The 17,250-nt window shown below is 40.1% G+C and overlaps 3 protein-coding genes across 9 annotated transcripts in view; all 3 read right to left on the bottom strand.

The window, feature by feature from the left end:
* Window positions 1-3,810, bottom strand: part of LOC133171357 (ras-related protein Rab-26-like) — a 29,574-nt gene extending 25,764 nt beyond the window's left edge. Inside the window, exons 1-3 of one of the 3 annotated variants that reach the window (XM_061304672.1) lie at window positions 3,471-3,810; window positions 2,482-2,678; window positions 1,831-1,941 (exon numbers count right to left, since the gene is read on the bottom strand). In XM_061304672.1, coding sequence (XP_061160656.1) covers window positions 1,831-1,941; window positions 2,482-2,658 — 288 coding nt within the window. In that variant the 5' untranslated portion in view covers window positions 2,659-2,678; window positions 3,471-3,810. Of the gene's footprint in view, window positions 1-1,830; window positions 1,942-2,481; window positions 3,051-3,470 lie in introns of those variants that run through there. The other 2 variants (XM_061304671.1, XM_061304670.1) reach the window with 2 other exon arrangements.
* Window positions 3,811-3,957: 147 nt separating this feature from the next.
* LOC133171354 (lipase maturation factor 1-like) lies at window positions 3,958-7,119 on the bottom strand. Of its 2 annotated transcripts, XM_061304665.1 has the most exons (11): window positions 6,894-7,119; window positions 6,326-6,635; window positions 6,239-6,249; window positions 5,992-6,140; window positions 5,857-5,922; window positions 5,584-5,751; window positions 5,289-5,469; window positions 5,028-5,181; window positions 4,752-4,935; window positions 4,553-4,665; window positions 3,958-4,402 (listed from the first exon to the last, which is right to left on the bottom strand). In XM_061304665.1, the coding sequence occupies exons 1-11, from the start codon at window positions 7,105-7,107 to the stop codon at window positions 4,216-4,218; spliced, it is 1,737 nt and encodes a 578-aa protein (XP_061160649.1). In that variant the 5' UTR covers window positions 7,108-7,119; the 3' UTR covers window positions 3,958-4,215. The 2 variants fall into 2 exon arrangements, with proteins under 2 accessions (XP_061160649.1, XP_061160650.1); XM_061304666.1 differs by lacking the exons at window positions 6,239-6,249; window positions 6,894-7,119 and having other exon boundaries at window positions 6,326-6,488.
* A 401-nt stretch (window positions 7,120-7,520) lies between these two features.
* Window positions 7,521-15,149, bottom strand: LOC133171412 (arf-GAP with dual PH domain-containing protein 1-like). Of its 4 annotated transcripts, XM_061304775.1 has the most exons (12): window positions 14,955-15,101; window positions 14,263-14,437; window positions 13,361-13,444; window positions 12,209-12,300; window positions 11,544-11,626; window positions 9,854-9,966; window positions 9,629-9,775; window positions 9,255-9,338; window positions 8,969-9,031; window positions 8,824-8,895; window positions 8,513-8,741; window positions 7,521-8,164 (listed from the first exon to the last, which is right to left on the bottom strand). In XM_061304775.1, the coding sequence occupies exons 2-12, from the start codon at window positions 14,431-14,433 to the stop codon at window positions 8,136-8,138; spliced, it is 1,167 nt and encodes a 388-aa protein (XP_061160759.1). In that variant the 5' UTR covers window positions 14,434-14,437; window positions 14,955-15,101; the 3' UTR covers window positions 7,521-8,135. The 4 variants fall into 4 exon arrangements, with proteins under 4 accessions (XP_061160759.1, XP_061160762.1, XP_061160760.1 ...); XM_061304778.1 differs by lacking the exon at window positions 14,263-14,437 and having other exon boundaries at window positions 13,361-13,488; window positions 14,955-15,149; XM_061304776.1 differs by lacking the exon at window positions 14,263-14,437 and having other exon boundaries at window positions 14,955-15,112.
* Window positions 15,150-17,250: the final 2,101 nt, after the last annotated feature.

The following is a 17,250-nucleotide window of genomic DNA, read 5'->3' as shown; positions in this document are numbered from 1 at the left end:
GATACAAAGAAAAGACCTGAGTGCCATGACCTCACTGACTACTTTATAGTCGTCTGGATAAACATACAGTCCTTCGCATGATTGAATCTCAAGTAGTAAAACAATTTTCATATCTATGAAGGCCAGGTGAGCACAGTCCCATGTTTTATTTCATATCTACAGTAACAAGGAAAGAGCTAATAACGCCTGTATTTACATTTCAAGCTTCCATGGTGTATGCAAAATATTTTTCTGAACCCATCCACGTCAAGAGTACGGATCAGGATTTGAACCTTGTCGCGCGACAGCAGCTTGGCCTCCTTCGGCAACTGTGATTGAATTGGAATGACTCCAAAATTCAGAGCGCAATGAACTGAGAGAGTTTGTAAAGCAAAGCGGGTATTAGGCCGAGAATATTCGCAACGAACCAACCCCGAGGTTGTCAACACAAGCTAATTTTAGTCACAGCTCGCTGACTGCTAGCGTTGTCACCAGTTTCTTTCTCGACTGATGACCTCCGTCCATGAAGCTTGGGAAAAAAAAAAACTGTGAGCCATCTGTCAGCCAAATTAGGCAGAATCTGATGAATAATATAGCCACATATTCATCGCGTTGTCATGGTTACCTACTCAACAAAGGTGTCATTAAAGCTGTTGGAAAGGGAAACGAAGCGACGATTGTAGAAACCTTTGACCTCAAAGACAGTCAGCCAGTACATCACTGAATTTTTTAAGGGCTTGAAAAAAATATAATCCTGCGCACCTACAACTGAGAGAATTAAGAATCGAGCCACAGGATAGGAATTAGGTAGGCCATGCAAGACGGGGAGAAATAAGCTTCTGCACTGGTGATCTTGTCCCGTGGAATCTTATTAGCATGAGTGCGCTCCATCTTTTTTTTTTTTTTGCCTGATCACATTTGCTTGGCTTATTTTGGGAAGACGCCATAGGAGGGGAACAGACATGCAGACAAAATGATTCTTATTGCAAATTTGTCATTTATATCCCAGCTGTCAGGTACGTGTGTTAAAATGTCCTCATCAGACCCAATCAATTTAATTCATTTTCAAATGACACTTTTATCCTTCAGGGATGATAAATAGAAAAAGTTGAATTTCCACATTGATTTCCCATCTCTTTCATTACCTAAAAGGTCAAAAAAGGAGGGGGCGGAGCCAAACCAAAACAGCCCATTTTAGAATGAATTACTTGAAAGCTTTCACAGCATGTGAAGAGGCTTCAATGTTGTTTTAGGTAATCATGTAATTAATAAAACATACTGTCAAGGTTTTCCAAACTATCTTGATCGTATGATTATGTTGGGATGTATGTAACCAGTAATAAATAACCTAGCTAGATTAGTTTTATGCTTATGTTGGTGTGTAACCAGTAATAAATAACCTAGCTTGTCCCATCCTACACAATGTCGTAAAACATCCCCCGTTATGCTTTGACTAGAGGTCAAGGGCTTTCTCTTCTCTGTCCAGTCCACTCTCACCCCCACCCTGTTTCTCTTAATAAAATCGCTCTTGTGGGAGGCGAGAGTTAGACCTCCACAGCGACGAATGGACTCTCCGCCTAAAATGTGTCTAAAATGACTTAATTGTCTCCCGTGTGGTTCTTGCAAAATAAGTTAGAGTGAGCACCACTCTAACACATACTACATTATGTATTTCCAACAATGTATTGTGGGTATTGTGTAGATGATAATACTTTTGTTGTTGTTAGCTGTCTATCTCTGGTCTCAGGTGGAATACAAATGGCAAGACTTGTTATTTATATGGCAGAACAATGGTTACATGCTCTCAATGCTACTTCATATACTGAAAAGTACACTTCAATTTCTACTTACCCTGAAGTCAATGCCCACAGTGGAGATGAAGCTACCAGCTAGAAAGGCTCCATCTTTGAAACGTACCAGCAAACAGGTCTTTCCAACACCTGAATCTCCCACGAGCATCACCTAAGAATATAAAAAAAAAAAACTGTGTTCTTTTTTTTGTACTCAGTATCACAAAGAGGTTAGACTGCAGTATTGATTGAATGCAATTTTTTCCTGATAGTCCATGGAGCCTAATTTGAAATAAGCAAACATTAGGATTTGGGGGCAACACTTAAAACAGTATTAGAGTGTGAAGTGACTACTGGTTCCCGTGAGGAATTTGCATACACTCCAAAAAAATCAAATTGGAAAAAATAAAATAAAAATAAAGCCCAAAAAATCACCTTTGCTTTCAGCCTAAGCAGAAACTTCTGTTCTATGGCAAAGTGAAGTGTGTAGAGTCTCTGATCGAAGACTTTTGAACAGTACAGCGGGACAAAACTTAAAATGAACAAATTATTAGGTCTAATTCAAACAGTGCAATCCTATGCGGAAAAAAAAAAAAAACATACAAAAATAAACAATTTAATCTTCCAGCAACATCTATGTGACTAATGAGGGCAGCTAATTGGGGCACACATAATTCTGCAAAAAAAAAAATAATTTGATGGACTGGCTTACCTTGAAGGCAATGTCGTAGAACTCGCCACTGCTGCTTATGGACGGTCTACTGGGGTAAACCAGTCCGGAGGTCGGCGAGGCACCTGCAGCCAGACCTTTTCCCGTCCTGCCCATACCTGGCGACCCTTTGGGACTCCTGGAGGTGGCTTTGCCCTTTAACGTCTTCTTCCTGGACATGGCTCTGGTAACAATCGGTGCTAACAGCATGTGGTAACGGAGGGAAAAAAAGAAAGAACCAAGTCAAAACCGAGGATGTAAATGTGTTCCTTCTGGTTCACTTGCAGGTTGGTGGAAGTGGAGCTCGTTGCGAGGAAGACGCTGAAGTTCACCCCCGCGTCCAAATCATTTCGGCTGACGCGCGTAGCAAAAGAAAAAAAAACACAGCCCAAAATATTTTAAATTATATGACGCAAACAAAACAACCAATAACTAATATTTGGCAGCGACTGTAACTGAAGGATGCGCTTCAAAATGTAAACAGCCCTATCTCTCTCTCTTCCTTCTGGTGTTGCTGATTGGAGTGAAGAAGGAATGCTCGCTCTTGGGGGCTTAAAGGGAAAGTCCATAGGAAAAAAACTCCCCCCCCCCCCCCCTAGGCGTAAATATAGAATTTTAATAATAATAGCGGTATAGTTGCCTCACCAGTCCCCACCCGCTTTTGTGAATAATTTGAATTTGTTGCACTACACACTCAATTGAATTAAATGTCATCAAAAGTGCTGCATGCTTTTGGGATTAATGTAAAATTCAAAAGCGCATCATTACAAATCGCAACACTACAAATCCAAGGCTGCATCATATCTGCCTCAATGTTGGTTACGCATTGTGCGCCGCTTCGGGAGACGAGCCAGGAAATTAAACCGCTTCCCATAGGAGCGATTTATTTCAGCAATGTCGTGACAGTGAATATTTAGCAACTGTTTGTACACCTTATTTACTAAACAACACTGGCAACAATGTGTTGCACAGGTAATATGCCACAAACTTACCTGTTGGGACAAGGTCTGTAAAATATTATGTCAGGACGCCTTCGCTGATGAAAAGACAATGTTTGGACTAAACGAGGAAGAACAAAATGTTAAAATATGATTCATTATAATGATTGTTTACTGCACATTTTGTTCCAGGCTTTAAACATACGTATAGCATTAAAGACATTGTATAGTGTTCAAATATTAATTGGGAATTTATTTTTATCTTTCAGCACCATCTGCTGGTGTGTTATGGTTACTACATGTTTTTTTCGTAAGGGTTTTAATTACCCTTAAAGAATATGTTAATTTTCCTCATTCTTTACAGGCATTCCTCACGCTGACATGCGAATTATTGATGTAAAAAATTGCCATGAGATTTTTGGCACTGATTTTAGAATATCATCTGCGCTTATTTTTACAATGCACATAGTAAAATGAAAACATTCTCACAGGTTGTCCATTTTCTGTAAATCAATAAGCCCAACTCCTTTGCACACAGTAATATTTGTACACGTATATACAACATTTATTTCCATTCTATGCAATATATTTTGCAGTTCATGACCACTACTGTATGTTTCAATTGACTTATTTGTTCATTTCATTTTTTGGTCAAATGCAGCATATGTTTAAAAAACAAAAAGACAAACCAGGACAATGTTGATCCCATATGTATTCAGGTTCTCACACCTAACTTTTACAATATGATGAAGACCTTTTTTTTTTTTACCTCCTCTGTGTGTCAAAGTCGGTGATGTCCTTAGTTTTTCCGTTTTGATATATGTGGGTGTGGCCAGTCCCTGGACTGGAAGTACCCCCTGAGTGCTGCAAGGTCCACAGCAGGGAAGTAGGCACCGATGCGCTTTCGTAGCCACCACTTACCCTCAGCTGCACTGGTACTGCCCGGTTGGCTGAATTTATATCTAAAATGTTCTCCTCGAACCCACCTGATACGTAGACAAATTAGGAGTTAATACTCATCTTGTTTATGCTTGTTACAAACCGACAAGTATTGCATTGAACATAGATTATTGTTGTGTACGTAGACCTTTTTTTTAAAGATAATTTTGCAACAAATCAACAGACTCCCACAATACCTGGGGATCCCTCTGTCTTGAAATGGGTTGTGGTCCAGGAGCGAAAGAACTGTGCTATCGTTAGCTAACAGGCGTCCTGCTATGTGAATGACCCACTCACTCTGCTCGTAGGTCTGTGGGAAACAGGAACGTGAAGTTTTTTTAAACTAATCAAACGGTCTTAAAAAAAAATTACTGAATGCATAATTGTAAAATGAACCTGGAAGGCCGCAAACCACATGAGCCAGTCCAGGCGGTAATGATACGGGGAAATGAGGCACGGCCGTCTGTAAGGATCTCCTGGCTTACAAAGGAATTGGTATTCCTCCCAGACTGCCTTCGGGTCTTTTGGATCCTCACTCAGAGTGCCTTGAAAAATCACCTCAGTGCGCTCCTTGGTAATACTGGAGTGAAAACAGTCCAGGTCTGAAAGTTGATAAGTCAGGCACCCCAAAATATAGATACATTCTTTAAAATAATTACTGCTACAATGTACCTGCCAAAGGCCCCGTAGGTGTTGACAATGCGAAGTGGGTCAAAGGAGGTGTTCATCACCTGTCTGGGACTCAGTAGGTTCATGAGGACCGGAACACTCAGGCAGCCAATCAGAATGCCCAAAGACACATTGACCACCTGACGGACTCGCATTCCTGCATCCAATACCAAATAACGTAAATGTTGTTTTCAGTTTTCAGTGAAATCTGAGTTCACTTTTCACACTGCACTCCCTCAGTGTAAATGACAACAGCATAAATACCTTTAGTGGCTTCAGGTGTTTGTCCATTTTTATCCTCATCTTGAATCTTCAAAACGGCTTTCTTGGCCCCGCTTTCGGAGCGAAACAAAAAGTCCAAAGATGCGTCATCGAAACAGGCCAGACTGGGAACAATGGTCAACCAGTTGAGAAAACTGAGGTTGCCACTCACTATCAGAACGACCTAGACGTGGAATGATCAATAGTTTGTTTAAGGATGATGTGATTGACAAGTACTGGAATAATCGATTCTAAAAAGATTCAGCCTGAGGTGTATTAGTGGTTGAAATAATTTTACCTGAAAAAGGATCTGGAGCACACCATTGACGATACACATTCGTCTGCCCAGGAAAGTGAATAAGGGGACGATTAGTTCGATGAAGTGATTGGACATAGTCTCGAAGCGATGGAACCACCAAGGGGAACGATGCATGTAGTAAGACACGGGGTTTGGAACGGGCTGGGTCTGAAATGAAAATGGCGAGCAGAAGGGAAATATTTCTGAATAGAAATGTATGAGAGTGGCTAATCCAATTTTACTTTTTTACATCACAGAGAAAAATCAATCAACCTCATAATGATAATCCATGCAGGTGAGGTCTTGCCAACATTTGTCCCCTCTGATTTTAATCAAGCCCTGTAATATAAACAAAATATTTTTGATTGGAGCCGGTTAAATTTGTATAGGGAAGAAAGTTTTACTTACAGCGCCAAGCATAATGCGGACAATTAGCCATCTGAAAGTCCAGATGCAGACAAAAGAAGGGGGGCAGCGGCGGGGGACTTGGGACAGAGTCCACACAGGACACAGGAAAATGGCCAGGAATCCCGTTTCCAACAACTGACTCTCCCAGCCTGGATAAAGAATAACAATCACTGCAAGTTCAGCTCGATGTGGATTGAGGATGGTTTGATGGGGGAGGTTCTGGTACAGTATCATCAAGTAAACTTACCAAAGGAGTACCTGCAGAGGAATAAAAAAATATTTGTATCCAACCAATAAAAAAGTCAATTAAAATTTGAGTGAGTCCAAAACTTACCACAGCTGTCCGACATTGACCAAGGAGTGATACAGCACCCACAAGGAACCCATGATCACCATATTCGCCATTCCCGTCACCAGAATAAAACCAGAGAAGGTCATTCCCAACAAGGCAATGCCATCGAGGTTGGCGTCCATATTGCTCCAGTCCAAGAACCAGAAGATGGAGGGTGTGTAGGCCAGAGCAGCCATGCCTATCTTTCCTCCCACGTAGCGTTTGACACTATTGAGGTAGTTCTTGCAAGGCATCAGACCGTTTTCCCCAATCAGCTGTTTATTCTGGTTGTAAGCGACAGTGAACGCCACAACTAAAGGAAAAAGGAATATTGGAGAATCATATTAAGATTTCTTTAAAAGCAACAATGGGAAAGCCATGACAATGTCATTAAATAGTTGACATAAAATGGTAATTATGGATCTTATTTACTATTATTTAACATTTTCCACATTATATGTAATATATTTATATTCTTTCTGAGAGAACCCACGGAAACTAATGCTGGGGGGTTATGGCAAAAAATAAAGCAAATCCAAAAAGGAGAAAAGAAATTGGATTCCATACTCACAGTAAATAAAGGAGACGGAGCGCAGTAGTACAATACGAGTGAGCCAGAAAGTCCCCGTTTGTAAAGGCTGAAGTTTTTCTTTCTTGGTCCCTTCAACTGTGTTCGCCACATCTTTTCTGCTGCTGCCGTCGCTAGACTTCGCCTCGGTTGTTAAACCAACTCGCAGGCGTCTTTTCCTTATTGACGCGCCATCGTTCTCACAGGAAGTCGCCATGTTGCTAGTACGTCACGTGGTCACGTGACAAAACAAAGGCAAAAGTTCATTTTTCTTATTTTTGAAAATTTCCTTTGCATTGTTGCAATAAAAGGAACGCACTATTATCTGACATAATAATTTAACTGATTTTGGTTTTTTTAATAGAATATATATTCAAATTCGAATCATTTTCACATAATTGTGCGCTAATAGTCAGGTGGTGTTATAGAAAATGTAATCGGCTCATATATAATATAAATCATTTCTACACCAAAAACGTAACATGTATCTGTGCCACTCCCATCATCTAAAGCAATTGAGAGGCGTATTATTTCAATTCCAATACAGTATTATCAAATGTGTCGTAAAAAAAATCTAGAATAGAATATTTCAAAAATACCTGTGTGTACACAAACGACAAACACAATGGATGTATGTGTAAGGTTTTATCGTAAAACAAACAATTACTGCAATTAAATGATCATCCTGGTCTTTAAAAAAGGCTAATAAATAAAACACTCATCATCATGTTCTCTTCACATTACAATCCTTCAAAGCAGCAGCAACAATTTCACAATGAGCAACAAAGGCAACATCTGTTTAAAAAGAACTTTCCCACAGTTATGTTAAAAGCGACTGGTCACTGAGAGTTTGTGTGTTTTTAATCCATATTTGTGGTCAACAGTACTTTGCAGATATATGTTGAACATGGTTTCAATGCCAGTGGTTCCAACTCACTTAAAACATACTCACGTAGAACCGCACACAGCCTACAGTCAATAAATTAACAATGCAATATTACTCATTGTAAATATCACTTCATAACAGAGTTCAAAGTCATTAAACCATTCACGAGACAGAATTCCAGGGGTGGGTCGACATGTCTCACACAGCTTGCTGCAAATCGTTCACTCTTTGTCCTCACATCAAGCTTTCGATAATATCAACCTGTCTTGTGTTAACTCATCACCTTTCCTCCATGGTCACACTCGTTCTGATCCAAGATCAGGCCAACTCCAGCTTCAGTCTTGGTTATTTTTAAGGCCTCAGGGTTTGTGTTTAAAATGAGCCTCCACTGCAAAAAAATATGATATTCAACAAAATACAGGTTAATGTCATTCATAGTGTAATTCAAAGTTAACAACAAATTAGCTCATTACTAGCCGAGCTACACTGTCTGAAACATTATCACGGGAGAGTCACTATCAAGCTGAAGCACCCACATCCCCCAAAAGTGCCACACCCTGTTATCATGCTAAAAGGTAAGCAGAGTTACATTGAGTTTTGGGGGGGGGGGGTTGCGGATTAGCATTGTGTTAGCTTCTGATAACCGCCACATATTCGATTGTTTACGTTTGTGTGCCACATAGTGTAAGTGGAAGCACTGCTAAAAAAATAATAATAATAATAACAAATCTGATACCTGCGTATTCCTGCGGCCTCATGGGCCGATTGATGACTCTCTGAAAGGCTGCGATCCAATCCCGTTGCTCGGCCTCAGTCTCGCAAGCAAACAGAAACTTCCTGTCTGGTGTGACAATGGTGATGCCGTGATTCCAGTGATGGCCCTGAATGGTTGAGGGTAGGCCAGGCAGAACGGTGTAACTGTTCTCTTTACTCCCGATGAACACTTCGCCGCGGGCGTAGGCGTCCTGGGAGCACAGTAAACAAAACAAAATATTTACTGTACTCAGCAAATTTAAAATTAGAGAGGTGGTGCATGTTGCATCATACCAAAGGGTCTTTAAAATACATCAGTCGCCTGTCGTCCATAGTGAACCATCTCTTCTTGAAGCCTTCTGTGTGCTGCATCATCAAAAGTAAACATAAAAAAAAAGAAAGAAATTGACAAAAACATAAGAATCACTGACATACAAACCTTTGGACCTGTTTTCTCCATAAAGCCTTCCTTCATGAAGTTTCGGGTCAATTTTGGCACCAGCTGGAAAGCAACAAAACTAAAGTGAAAAAGAAGCATGAGTGAAATATTAAACATTGGTTTTGCTAGCATGCCCGCAATTTTCACTTAAAGAACATTTCGAGATTAATATGCATGTTCGGTGCTGAGGCTATATGAATAATTAAAATTCCAGGACCTGCTGCATGTATCTTTAAGAACAATACTGAAAATGTAAAACCTTGCAAAAAAAAAGATCCATCCTCACCTCTTCATTACTTGCTCCAGGGAAGGCCACTTGTAGGTAGTGGAACCTGGCTGCTCTGATTGCATTGAACCAATCGATCATTTCCTGGTCAAAACAACAACCAAAGTAGCTGCTTTTAACAAAAAACTTGCTTTAAAATATTATTGTGCGCTTTGGCTATGAGGATGCTGCAGTGTGGGATCGATACCTCCACAAGGAGGCTGAATGAACCCAATGAACTGGCTGCGCCGCTACTTGGCCAGCAGAGGGCGCAGCGCTTTACAACAAACCCATCATACTTCCTTTCCCATAACTTCTTACTTTCTGGTTCTGCTTCCCCAAAACAATGTGCTGTGAAAGAAAATATGTCATAAAAGTAATTTTTGTTAACACACCTTAGCGTCGCTGTGGTAAACAAAGATGTTTCTTGTGCTGTTGTCTTTCAGGTAGGTGATTTGCAGTCCGCACGGGTTGCCAATTTTGGCCGGTTGGAAGGTGGCATTGAGGGTTTCGATTTTCATAATCGCCTTGGGATCTCGAGCCTTGCATTTAAGCAACGCAAACAAAACACTGTAAAAAGTTTTGCACTTCTTTACGATCAAAAGTCAAATATTGCTTACATCCTGCTTGTTGAAGTATTTGAGGGCACCTTCCCTCTCCGACAGGATGAACTTTCGGCTGAGAAACTGACCGTTGTCTCGTCCTCGTTTCCATAGAAACCCCTCGCGGTATCCTGAGGTGAAAAATGTGTTTGAGTAAGGCAGGCTAGGAGAACATTTGTACCATCGGCAGTGACGCTGTGTACCCGAGGAAAAAAAAGGCAGAATTTGGAAGGAAATGCAAGGCTCATATTGTCGCTCCGCCAGATTAAATCCTTGTTATTAATATTCTGTTCTATTTTAACCACAAATGCTTCATCTTTACAATAAAGATGATTACCAGCTGATCGGAGATGACGTCAAAGTGGAGAGAATCGAGTACAAAATTCCTTTCCACTCAGGGGCAATGTTAGCCCTGTAATATATTGTTCATAATGTTCTATTTTGGCCAAAGGCTCAGCCTCTATTTGTTGCTCTTCTATTTCTGTCAATGCTTTCTTATCCGTATCTATTTCTGTGTATTGAATTGGAGGACATCTCTGCAAAAAAAAAAACATTTTTATTACAATTTCTGTACTAGAGTTCATTGGATACTTAGACTGCACAGACATAATAAGGCAAATTTGAGGCTTTTATGGGATTGAGATTCAGTGCATCTATTCATTTGTGGAGGTTTTGTGGCGAGAGAGAAACAACATTTTTTTGTTACGCATGTTAATGAATCTAAAAAGTCTCATAATTAGTATTGTAATGGAGACATGAAAGGCTCATGTTCCCTCTGGTTTTATCACACTTTGGCGGTGTAAAAAAAAAAAAAAAAGGGGAGCCATTGCCATTAAGGGGAGTGAAACTGCTTTGATTACCCACAGTGGGTTTATCACTTCATGCAAAGCCATTAGCATCCATTACCAGTTTTCTGCAAAGGTAATGAGACATCATGTGATGATATGATCCCTTGTTGGGAATAAAATATAAAGTAGCGCGGCTTTAAATACATTCAGTTTTGGAAAATCATGTACAATAAATGTCCGTATGGTAATATCTTCCGTTCTCCCGGCCCGCTGCTCTCATTTCCATTTTCTTTTTTTTTCTTCTCCCCAGCAATTTTTTTCAGCTTTTGTCTTCTTGTCCCAAGCACGGATTTAACTGCGTGTGTGGGTGGGCGGGCTACAGATGAGCCTTTGTGTCTGCGACTTTCTGACATGAAACATTCACCTCTGTTAGCATTGTTTCTTCAATCAATTGCCCTCATTGTCCCCACCCACGACTTCTTCCCGGTAGACTCTCGACCTCTACTTCCCTCCTATGCATTTACAATCAATGCCGACATTGGCCTAGCATCGAGGCCAGGTTACTGCCAATAGCTTATCTCGATCGATCTTGAAACAAACACACACAAAGACAAAATGGAGAGATGCACTTTGGCGGAGATGAAGAAAGCTTGATAGAATGACTCGTATTACTCTGTCATGTATTTTCTGTGTGTGTGTGTGTTCTGTGTGTGTGCAGATGGCTTTCCACTGGAACAAAGGATGGGTGAGGTCACTACAGGCCAATAAGAAAGCAGCTCCTCATAAATACACACAAGTGCCCTTACACACTCATCTTGAGCTAACGACACAGGCTAAACTAGACACATCCAAAAATGGTGCTGTGCATGCTAAATTATTAGCACTCTGTCAGTGTCAATATGTCAGTAAGTTGATTCTACCTGCTGTGTAAGGTTCTTGCTTCTCTATGAACTCAAATTCATTCCTCTCATACTTGGCCCGGATCCATTGCTCTCTTAGCATCCTGGAAACACAATGACGTCATTCATTTAGAGAATTAATTCATCATGATGCAATGACTTGAGTAAAATGGTACATAAAATAAAAAAATAAAAAACACTGATTGGAATGACACAGAGCAATTGTAAACTCTGGTAAATTATATTCTGTGAAAAGCAAGGGTTCACTGTAATCATGTGACCTATATAACGGGAAGTTCCACATGTAGTCACCAAGCAAGACATAAAGTCAGCATCCTCATTTTAGTGAGCAAGTCACTGCTATTTTAAGACACACACAAAAAAAAAACCTGAATTCCTCATCCAGCCTAACTTTTAAAATGGAAGTTTTGCTATTCCATCCTACAGACCTGTTTGTTTCTTGACTTTAATTTACTTGAATAATGGAACAACCCCAAGCCTTGTGCTTTGCCGATAGTTGCCGGCACATTAAAAAAAAAAATAAATAAATAAAAAGAGTGCTCAGCACGCCAATGTGTTTTTAGGCTATAAAGTTTGGTGTAAAAAGCCAAATTAAATCTAATTTATTTCATCACGAAAAGGGGCTTCAAACCTGCTTTTATTAATTGAAATATGAGAGTACTTACTTGCAGTCAGTATGCGTTGGTCTGTAGTAGAACGCGGGAACATTCTGCTCATATTTAGCCTGAGCGACATTGTTTCCCAAATCTGCCATAATCTGAACGACAGGAAAAAATGATGTAATTATTCAATAGATTGCATTAATAGATTGATGAATCCCTTTATCGCCTTCATGGGAACATCCTGGATTGATTTCAAGTCACAATGACCCATTTGGAGTTTTTAAAATGTGCAAATCCATCCAGAGATGTTCCCGTCACTATGAGACAGACATGCTAATCACTAATCCGATGGACAAAAATAAATGTCCAAAAGGTAGACGAATATTGGCCGTGGAATATATGAGGTTATCATCCTACTAAATAATTCATCGAAGTGACTTATCATTTTCCCTTTTTTTTCCCTCAGTAGGTTTCTGTTGTATGATTAGTCATCAGGGCTACGATTTGAAAATCTACATTGGAAGTGAAAACGAGCAAAGATTTGGGGAAAACAGGGTCACTTGAAGTCTATCACTCCAAAAGACGGCATCATATTTAATTGTATGTGGTTGGGTGCATGAATCATCAATTTATCTGTTTATGCATACAGTTGGTCAAAATGAATGTTTTTTATTTATTTATTTTCACTCATTTATCTCATAGATTATGTATTTATTCTTGTGACTTTACATCCAGATTTTATTTTATTTCTAAAAAATTAACTGGCCCATTTGCCCATTTTAAAAAGTGGCCCTTGAGCACTTTTTTTTATATATTTTTTAAATGCAATCAATTATTTATATTGACTAAACTACTAATACTAATGTGCCCGTGTGGTAGGAATAAAATTTGCATCCAACTTCAGTCCAACTAACTCCCATTTATTGCCTTCTCACTTCCCACATCTCAACCTTCACTGAATGACTCACAATATTAACACCCCCCCCCCCCCCCCCCAAGGTCTTTCCCGACAGCCTGTTTAACTACTGATGTGATGACTTCACATATCCAGCCTTGTATTCAAGACAACATTCAGCTTGCTGCCACATCAAAAATATGAGCTGCGTTTGACTTTCAAGGGAAATCATTGGTGGGGAAATGCATCATGTCTTCCTTAAATGTCATTGAACATTACATTGCAAGTACACACTCCACAGCTTGCTGTAAGAGCCTCACCTCCACTTCACTTGCTTCCCACGTGTCCCGAATGGACTTGACCCTGCTGATGTGCGGGATGCTGCGATGAAGGAGCGAGCAGGCCTGGCAAACAAACACACCCAGTGTCAATGATGCCCAGTCTGGCTCTGCAGGCAGAAGACAAGAGAAGAGAAAGAGGAAAAAGGAGATGTGGCAGGAAGTAAACAAGCAGGGTGATTGAAGGCCGGTGAGTTTGGGGGGAAAAGAGGGGAAATGAAAATGAGAGGAGAGGAATAGAGCAACAATAAGATTTCAGGGTACAGATGAGTTTGAAGCACAACTAGTTCATTGTGCATTTGTTTAAAAAGCACAGAAGCATGGCAAAATGTAATTTTCAGGAAATCCTGTTTAGCTTGCAAACAGGAAACAGATCTACTGAAATTAGATCATCTAGATCTAGACTGCCACTTTCATCACCAGATCTCTGCTTCATCTCTTACATGCATAAAGATCAATCAATAATTGATCAATCACATTTGAGTGTAATTTATCATTAATAATTGTGTGTAGGAGCCGTTTAATTGCACACGAACCGATATATGAAATGTGGAAATTATATTATCAACCGCATCTTGCGCAACACCTGGTCACCCAGAACAGCAGTTACCGGGGTAACGCTCTGTTATACATTTTACGTCACTCATCTGTCTGCATGGGTTGAATAGAGTCTTCATTTAACTACCAAGATTTTTTTTGAGAGGGAGAGCGACAATAAGAAGCAACTACATTATCCTCTACATCTCATGCACTTGACAGCTGCCATCTCTCACAGACGCTTAGTGAACACACAGACACGGAATATGTGACATTCAAATGAGAGCTAAAGGAGAGTGAGTAAAAGGAGGAAGGAGATTTGTTTTATTATCCAGCTTCCAAGCTACCCTAAAGATTTTGCATCCAAAATCTGCAAGAGCAAGTCTGGCTCCAGAGTTGCTCTGCTGCAGCCAGTCCTCAGAGGAACCATACCAGGCATCTTGAGCGGGCTCCGGGCTCGCCTCCAAGTGCCGGGCATTCAGCCCATCCTGGAACCTTTGAGGCCACTTTGGCTTCATACCACTTCAGAGAGAACCGTGGTGGAGGTATACGAGACAACAAACAGTTGGTGAGGGAGATTTGTTAAAAAGGTAAAAAGCTAGCTTGTGCATGTGGTGACATGGTACAAAAAGTGTGCTAACTGTTTTTTATTTGATATAATAACACGCTAGGAGTGATTTTACTATAAATACACATTGGAATTACACATTATGATTAAATCATCATTGATTGGGGCATGTCTGTAGTTCAAAATGAATTTATTAGATTAGCCAGATCCAGTGTTGTTTGCAATAGTCTTCTACATTGAGATGCCATCATCTCACAATGGACACACTCTCATTGCTGCAAGAACAAAGCAGGTTCATGAGAGGACAGTTTATGTCTGGTGTGCACACACTATGACAATGCACACACACACACACACACACACACACACACTGTCCAGTCCTGATAGCGTCCCCCCCCCCCCCACCCTCCCCCAAAAAATCTGACAGTGAATGCATTGTGTCAAGAGGTGGTCAAGATGGACTTTACATACCCGGATTTCCGCAGTCCGCGCACGTCTCGTTGTCTGGTCTGGTGAGTACGTCTTGCAGGACCCGGTTGGTCCCCTCCGGTTCCATAATGAACGTCTTCGTGCACAATACAAGCGCATTCGCCGACTGGAGGCAAATGCAAACAGAATGAACATCACCTGTCTGTCAGCCGGATGCTCTCTCTCTCTCTCTCTCTCTCTCTCTCTCTCTCTCTCTCTCTCTCTCTCTCTCGCTCTCTCTCTCTCTCTCGCTCTCTCTCTCTCTCTCGCTCTCTCTCGCTCTCTCGCTCTCTCTCGCTCTCTCGCTCTCTCTCGCTCTCTCGCTCTCTCTCGCTCTCTCTCTCTCTCTCTCTCTCTCTCTTTCTCTCTCATATGTTCACTGCGACACCCAGTGGTGATGATGCATCATTACAATAATTATCATTAGTAGTAGAAATATTACTACTACTACAACTACTACTAATAATAATAATAATAATTGTAAAGATGATAATAATAATAATACAAATAATAATAGTAATAATAATAATAAAATAATAATAATAATAATAATGAAATTACATGGAGCCTGTAAGTGAATTTTGTATTGGATCCCAAAATTATCATTACTTTTGTTGTAATATTAGTCAGCCAACGCGACATAATATTTAAAACATCTCGTAGCATCGTGCAATGCATTTGTGCAATTTGTAGTGTATTTTATTATAATTCCTATTGTGACGAAGGTCATCGGTTTTGCAAGGCTCGACTAAAATGTCTGCCTTCGTGTGTTGTGAGGTCATAAATACGCGCACTGACGTCACAGTTGCGACTATCTCTCCCGTACCAAACCAAAACATGTCGACCGCAATGAATTTTGGGTCGAAGAGCTTTAAACCTCGACCACCTGACAAAGGGTCGTTCCCACTGGATCACTTTGGTACGTTACACATCGTTTAACGTGTTATTATCTTTCTTCATGCTTAGCTTTGCCACTCAGCTCTACTCTGGATGCCATGACAGCCAGTGATGTGTTTAACTGTGGGTCATTACATTTACATGGACAACATTTTGGATCAATATTATGATCGGATGTTGTGTTTTCATGGGCACTGATAATATTGATCCGATTCCGCCATGTCTTTAGCACGCTCTGCTTCGACTGTTTTCCGGTCTTAAACGACGTCATGTACTGACGTCACAGACATGCGCAGTAACGACGGTTTGTTTTCACGGTGATCAGATTATCAATTGATTTAAACCAATCATCTCGTTCGGAATAAAATCTTAATCAGAATGGGTTTGTCCTGGTACATGAAGCATTTTAATCAGGATCAGCATTTTAATCCGAATAAACGTGTCCATGTAAATGTGACTGAGAACAAACAATATGTTAATGGTGGTGTTAGGGCTAATTATTATTTGTATTTTAGGAGAGTGCACCACCTTCAAGGAGACGTTCATGAGATGTTTACAAGACAGCAGCTTTGACAATTCTAAATGCCGACTTCAATCCAAAGCCTACCTGGAATGCCGCATGCAAAAGTGGGTTTCAATATTCATTTTACTTTACTGGAATGCTCAATTAATTAAAATATTCTGTGTACTTTCATCTTTTATTGCAGTCAACTCATGACAAAGGAACCACTGGAAAAACTTGGATTCAAAGACCTGGCTGATCCTCCTCCCAGCCAACTCTGAGAACGCCACAATGAAAATATGATTTGTGTTTGAAATGTGGAACAGAAGTGTGCAAGCAAGGTTGATAGAATGTTCCAGGATTGTATATGGAATTTAATATGCCTTTCGACATATACTGTAAATAATTAAATCGTTTGTACTTTAACCAAGGTGTGTGTACAGCTTGGATATCTGTTTCATTGACTTCAGATCTTCACCGTTTCAAACCCCCACCCAACGCACAGGACGAGTAACCATTTTGGTATATAATGAAATAAAATAAACACTTAAATCATGCAGGGATGTCAGATATGTGTGATACAGTGCTACCTTATGAGTTTTATGAGCTAGACTGCATTTAACTGTGTGTTTATGTTGTCAGGTAAAAGTTAGCTGACATTTCTTTCTAGTTCGGAAACAGAGATATTTTTTTAAATAGATTTAAAATATTTTTAGTCTACCTTAACAATAAAGGAATCGGCCTCACTGTTCAAAACAACAGCAATTTATAGCTGTCACTTCAGTATTGACAATTAATCGTTGTGCTTATTTACATTTTTAACTGCTTATGTATAATTTATTGACACTGCTGCATGGAATAAATGTCTGACAAGACTTGGTTACTATCATAATCTTTTCT

Source organism: Syngnathus typhle, linkage group LG18 (assembly GCF_033458585.1).
Source record: "Syngnathus typhle isolate RoL2023-S1 ecotype Sweden linkage group LG18, RoL_Styp_1.0, whole genome shotgun sequence".
Lineage (NCBI taxonomy): Eukaryota > Metazoa > Chordata > Actinopteri > Syngnathiformes > Syngnathidae > Syngnathus > Syngnathus typhle.
The sequence above is the reverse complement of the archived record's forward strand: the minus strand, read 5'-3'. Positions and strand labels throughout refer to the sequence as shown.

What these genes read in the sequence shown, in the direction of transcription:
- LOC133171354 (XM_061304665.1), bottom strand. Translation starts at nt 7,107, where the DNA reads ATGGCGACTTCCTGTGAGAACGATGGCGCGTCAATAAGGAAAAGACGC. An exon ending in TCCGCATTATGCTTGGCGCT is followed by an intron (nt 5,923 to 5,991) that starts GTAAGTAAAACT and finishes TTTATATTACAG; the next exon opens with GGCTTGATTAAAATCAGAGG. An exon ending in TGTGGTTTGCGGCCTTCCAG is followed by an intron (nt 4,666 to 4,751) that starts GTTCATTTTACA and finishes TGTTTCCCACAG; the next exon opens with ACCTACGAGCAGAGTGAGTG.
- LOC133171412 (XM_061304775.1), bottom strand. Translation starts at nt 14,433, where the DNA reads ATGAAGCCAAAGTGGCCTCAAAGGTTCCAGGATGGGCTGAATGCCCGG. An exon ending in CCAACGCATACTGACTGCAA is followed by an intron (nt 11,627 to 12,208) that starts GTAAGTACTCTC and finishes TTGTGTTTCCAG; the next exon opens with GATGCTAAGAGAGCAATGGA. An exon ending in AATACTTCAACAAGCAGGAT is followed by an intron (nt 9,776 to 9,853) that starts GTAAGCAATATT and finishes CTTAAATGCAAG; the next exon opens with GCTCGAGATCCCAAGGCGAT.